A 6,000-nucleotide genomic window follows, 5' to 3' on the forward strand; every position below is an offset into this window, starting at 1 on the left:
TTTCCCGACGTGTAAAGATGGGACACTTGTACAGAAAAATTTCACTATGAAATTATTAATCACAGCACAGAATCATTAGCCTACAAATACGCATTTTTTTCAAAATACAGGCATACTGCCAATAACCCATACTCAAGCTAATAAACAAATGAATAAATAAAAAACAGCAAATAAAACTCGATAAATTTTAATTAAACGAGTATGTAATATTGGTCATTATTTGATTTCAGTTGGTTTGACAAGGAGAATATCTAAAATATTTTTATGTAGGCATGCACTTTTTTATTTTGTGAATGAAAAACGTGCAATTAATGACGCTGCGTCTCATAAATATGAATCAATCCTGGCTGGCTCTTTGATCCAGCAACAAAGGACTAGGACCGGTTCGTACTTTCACGCGTGAACTCTTTTGAAGTCCTGGTGTACATTTTAGATCTCCATTATATCATACATATAAATACTGTTTTAAAATGTGTTTGAAAGAAGAGTTGGAACAATTATCATTTATTTTTAGTGCAAATACATCAATCTTAAATTGTGTTTCAAATTATGGATCGTTAACTGTGCACTTTCTGATGGTTTTAATAGAGTGATCTCAATGTTCTGATAGAAAATACTGGAGTAAATCACTTCACATCACTAGCTCATTTATTAAATGCATAATGGTGTGTGCAAAATCTATCCTTCATTTCTCACAATGGATTTCAGTATAGTCTTTATTTTTTCCACTTGAGGCACCCTGATTAAAATCACTAACAGTCTGCATATTTACTTTCCTGTGCTGTATTATTAACCAGTCTATCAGTTTTATTGAATTATCAAGATGACCTTTCATTTCACACAGTGAAAAAATAGCCAATATTCAGAAATTCCTATAAGGCTGGTTTGTTTGTAGGAGTCCTATTGGGGTCCTTCACACAGATAGGATACCCTTTAAAAAGGGCATACTACTTTTATGAGACCCAGTTTCTTTTTATTCAGGCTACTGCCACATTCCTGCCTCTCCCTGAAGGTGGTAAATCAGTCCAAAACACAACTATGAACAAAATATTGACTTGAGCTCAGTAAGTGGGGTTCACTCTTTGTTCTTTTGAATCAATCCATTGTCTCTCAAAACACTGAAATGAAGTGAACTAAAGGGAATTCATGGACAGAGAAGACCTGTAGTATGAGGACAGGATGGAGGGCTGGCCTATTGCAAGAAATGTACCCCCCCCCCCCCAAAAAAAAACAACAACAACAAAAACAAACATTTAAAACTAAAGTTGATCACGATCAGTATCAGGGTTATAGAACCTCATCGCTCCATCACGCTAGCTAAACAAAGCAATAACATGTCCCGTCAATGAGCAGAGAGAAGCACCATCCCTCCCTCTGCAATCTTCTCCTAGTCTCCCACTCGCAGTGACGCGGCTGCAGTGGCGTTCTGACGCAGGTGGGTCCGAGTCCCTGCGGGGGCCCCTGCCACACTGAGCTAAGGGCCCCCACCTGTCCTGCGTGCAGGCTGGCTCTCGTGACCCTCACCTCCAGCGTCAGCCCCAGTTGTAGAAGTAGATCTTCTGCCAGATGGGTAGGTATTCCATCAGTGGACCTGAGGAGTGTGAGGGGGGTCAGAACTGAGCCACTGGGGAGTACTGGTATAGAGCGGTGGGTAGCCGTGCGTGTGCTGTGCAGAGAATGTAATATATTGTGCTTACGTGCAATCAAGCCCAGTCCGGGAATATAATCAGTCAGGAACCGGAGAAGGTAGAGGATCTTTGTTCTGTCAAAATAAAAGTCAGAGGAAAAAGTGCATTAGCTCCTAGGAGAAAACAGTCAGTGTGTGAGAACTGAAAATGTAATCCATGACGCCCCCAGCCTGCCCCAAACCAAGAACATCCACAGCCAGAACAAAGCGGCGTGTCGTGTCTGTGCTCCTCTGCTGGCTTACTCGGAGTACGTGTCGTAGAAGGGCGAGCGGAGCAGGTAATACAGCAGGAGGAATGCGCGTCTCCTCATCTCGGCCCTCTCTCGCCGGTTCAGACCCTTCGCCGTGTCGCTCAGCAGGCTGAAACTGGTCACAGATCCAGAACCGATTTAAAAACACACACAGCTGCTCTCGGGTAGAGAGAAGCCGACAGAGGACCCAAAGGGAAGTGGGAGGCTGGATGAGAGAAGGGGAATGTTTGATTGTTTTTACCTGGTTACCTCCAGGAGGCCAGAGATGATCCAGGGCTTCCAGGAGCGTCTGCCGAACAGGCCCAGACTGGCTACTGTGAGCACGTGTCATTAAGCAGAAAACTGACACTCTCAGACAGAATCCCAGAAGGAACCCTCATTAACCTACAAGTTTCTTTCTTAGCAACAGAACGCGGACATTGAGGCACCGAATTTTACATTCTTCTCACGGCAAGTTCACCACCGCTAAGCTATAATTGAATATACTGCATACCCTTGCCATGAATTGGGACATTATTAACAGCCTAAAGACAACAAATGCATGGATACGGTGCACCAGAGGTCGACAGATATACAGAGATTCTGCAACAGTCTGCTGCAGTCCCAGAGGGGTGGGACTTGAGTGTAGCTCCTCCTCTTGAGGCTTTCTTTGCCGCTCTCTTCGGGGAACGCTCCATAGAGGAGCGTGCAGTGAAGATGCTGGAGGCATAAAGTGGACAGTCCCTTGTCAGTTCCACCATCTTAGGTGCAAGTGTGAAGACACGCAGGAAGCTGGCGGTGTTCGTGGGGGGGTATTACAAGTTCTACTTACTACTCCCCAAGGGTCGAATCACTCTCCCTGAGCGATGTCCAACAAAAGCAAGGTCTTCCTCCACCTGCTGGTCATCTTGTTCTGATTGGAGAGAAGAATATTAATGCAGCATCTCCCCTAAAAAACATTGAAGTAAGTCTAAAAAAAATCTCCAGGATTGTTTAGATGTAAATGCCTGTACATAGAAGGACCCTTACCTTTCTTGTGCAGCTGTGAGTCTCTGTCTAAGGGGGTTATGGGAGGTGAAGTCTGAATTCCTGACTTGTACCACAACAGCAGAAAGATGCGCAGGATGGCTCTGTGTAAATAATGGAAGGATACTAAGCACTTGGCAACAGTGCTGGGGGAGAGTGATATATTTTTTTCTGAGGTTTGCCATAATTAAACATATTTTAATAATCTGGTTAAGAAAGAACTGCGGACAAAAAGCCAAAAAGTAAAATAAATAAGATAAGGGTAGAACATGCTAAAATCCAGTCAGCTGCTTATCAGTATGCACTCCTAATTTGATAGTGTGACACCAAAGGTTCACAGGCTAAATATAATTGGCCTAAACTAGTAGTACTGACAAAACACACCATATGCTCCAAAGAGCATGCTTTGATATCACATCCTGCACCATGCCAAAACTGGGCTTTTAATGAGATGGCCCTGACAGGCCAGTGTTTGGGGTTCTTACTTTGCCATTTGAATGAGGACGATGACCAGCCAACGGCCTGCCTCCCCCCCGAGTTTAGTGGCCCCCATCTCAGTGAAGACCTCCACATACTCCAGTACAGACAACCAGGTCAGCAGCCTCTGCTGAGAGAGAGACTATTGCAGGACACACACACACACACACACACACACACACACACACACACACACTTTATTTTTTTAAGGGTCAAACAGTGCCATAAACTCAATACAGTCTCAAGTGATCTCAGTAGAGATCCATTAAGATCCATGTGAAAGGACTCATGAATCCCATCTCATTCTCGCTATGCCCTGGCTGCACACTGCTATTACCGCACCACTGGAAGTGCCCCAGTCCCTAAATGTGTTTATTTCAGAACTCTGGGCTGGGAATCTCCCAGATAAATATGTCCTTCTCTTCAATGTTAAGAAAGGCATAAGGGGATCTCGGAAAATGTGTCAGATGTAGGTGTAAGCAGACCCACTGCTTTCCAACGGTGGCTTATGTAAGTGCAATAAATGAACTGTCTGCCAATGATGTTGTGGTGAAAGAGAGAACAGAAAAGTAGGAGTTAGCCTACTAAACGGTACAGTATAGTGGTTTCAAGACCACATGTAAGCATGGTGCATTACTGTGAAAATTACCACCGGCAGAGTCCTGGAGAGACTCTCCCTTAGAATTCCATCGTTCAGCAGTACCAATAAGTTGGACGCTGTATACACTGTCAAACAAACACACACAATGAGTTATGGGCAAAATATGTTTGTGGTCATGTCAATGTCTCCCAATTCCTGTCCAGATTACTGGATTTTTATTATAGCTATAATTAATTCAACAGACTAGCTAATCATGAAAGGTTAGAAGCAAAGTTGGGAAAACTGGAGACTTCGATGAAGAGCCCCTGAACATTGATAACTCTTACTGCATATCCAGGATCTATGTCAATTACTTTCACAGCATTTTTACTACCAGTGGTAAACTGGGGATAAGCTGGACTTGGATGCTTGCCGATAAGAAACGTTGCTTTCATTTGCAGCGACTCACAATCTCTAATCGGTTTTAAGTGCAACATGCTGAGAATATCAAGTATATATTTCATAATAGATAAATCCATACGCACGAGACTTCTATTCTTGGACAATCATGTGCACACATTAACCTTCCCCTTTAAACAATAATAATATTACAATGTATAAGAAAGGCGGAGGTAGAAAGATCTGAAAGATCTTTTTTTTTTACAGTTTTTAATGAATCACATCAGTTATTCTTACCCAATTCTGAAAGTTCATGAGAGTCTGCAAAGCGACCTGCAATAGCAAAAACATGGTATTGACAAACGGTTAGTGCCCCTAGTTACAACTGATGAAACCTGCAGCTAACGTCCCTAGAACATCAATACTGTATATCAATATCAATGATCTGCAGTTACCTACTGCAGCCCATTAACTAACACATACAACGTTGTTTATGCAACATATACCACTCTTCTGTTTGTTCAGTTAGTTACTAATTATTCCAAGCATATGTGGTGTTTTTCCCTCCCCATAATCTCAAACACACTGGGTTTGCGTTTAGGTTTATCACAGTGGCTGGAACTGACCTGCGATCAGGTACGACATGGTCCGCACTGCGCCCTCCAGGTGCGCTGCAGCCGCGGGCTTTCTGGTGACATATTGCTGATATCGTTCATAAAGATTTGCAAGCTTCTCTAGACAGCTTCTTGACATTGTCCCTGATAAATAACGCTTACTCTAAAGTCACAGCAAACTCCATTGAACGAACTGCGAAACACCGTGAATGACACTTCCGCAAAACAATATTCTTCCTGTCGCAACAGAACAACTTCTTGTCACAACCGAATAACTTCCGGTGGAACGTGCGACGTAATTAAAGGCGCAGTACACACATTTGCCTCGTCGGGATGCGAACAGGCGCAACATTTACACACACATTTTGCTTTAAATGCAACGGAACACACATTTGATTGATAGTCACAAATGTTACTAGCCGTTTTGTTATGTAGTCTGAACAAAATTCACGTTATATTCCGTTTAACGACGACAGTGTTAATGCTTTTATAAGCTGTTTATTAAGAAATAGCCCATTCTTAACTCCTAAACCTAGGCAATTGCGACTGGGATTATAGGGACTGCAGATGTTGTCCCAGAATCGATTTTTCCAGTTTTAATGAGTTGCTGGGGTTGCGGTTTTAACGTCCACTGGCACATAGCCTGCTGGGCCACTTAACAAATATAAGTTGGATGTGTGTGCCTTGCAGCAGCAAAAACAGTTTCTCCCTTTATGTTTTATTTATGCTTCTATATTTATTTAGCCTATCTAAAAACGAATGAATACTCGAATGTGGAGTAGCCTACCATAACCCAACCTCATACAATACGAGTTCACACTTTTTGGTTCATTGCCGTTGGCAAGGAAGCAAAGAAAGTCCATAATTGATGTCGGCTTGTAACAGAGCAAGCGTAACATATCGCTGCAGGGCAAAGAATAAAGAGGTATTCAGCGGGTCAGTAAAGACAGAATAGGGGGCAATAGCAGTGCCTTAGTAAATAAACAT

The 6,000-nt window shown here is 42.8% G+C and overlaps 1 protein-coding gene across 3 annotated transcripts; it reads right to left on the bottom strand.

Annotated features, from left to right (window-relative positions):
• Positions 1 to 698: 698 nt before the first annotated feature.
• On the bottom strand, positions 699 to 5,277 carry pex16 (peroxisomal biogenesis factor 16). 3 transcript variants are annotated; one of them, XM_076990527.1, is made up of 11 exons: positions 5,026 to 5,277; positions 4,697 to 4,732; positions 4,073 to 4,146; positions 3,429 to 3,562; positions 2,947 to 3,047; positions 2,750 to 2,830; positions 2,488 to 2,637; positions 2,180 to 2,252; positions 1,931 to 2,053; positions 1,698 to 1,762; positions 699 to 1,591 (listed from the first exon to the last, which is right to left on the bottom strand). In XM_076990527.1, exons 1-11 carry the CDS (start codon positions 5,150 to 5,152, stop codon positions 1,533 to 1,535), a joined length of 1,023 nt encoding a protein of 340 aa, XP_076846642.1. In that variant the 5' UTR covers positions 5,153 to 5,277; the 3' UTR covers positions 699 to 1,532. The 3 variants fall into 3 exon arrangements, with proteins under 3 accessions (XP_076846642.1, XP_076846630.1, XP_076846637.1); XM_076990515.1 differs by having other exon boundaries at positions 4,058 to 4,146; XM_076990522.1 differs by having other exon boundaries at positions 4,070 to 4,146; positions 5,026 to 5,275.
• Between the last annotated feature and the right edge of the window lie 723 nt (positions 5,278 to 6,000).

The sequence above is a fragment of the Brachyhypopomus gauderio genome, chromosome 2 (genome assembly GCF_052324685.1).
Source record: "Brachyhypopomus gauderio isolate BG-103 chromosome 2, BGAUD_0.2, whole genome shotgun sequence".
NCBI classification, from domain to species: domain Eukaryota; kingdom Metazoa; phylum Chordata; class Actinopteri; order Gymnotiformes; family Hypopomidae; genus Brachyhypopomus; species Brachyhypopomus gauderio.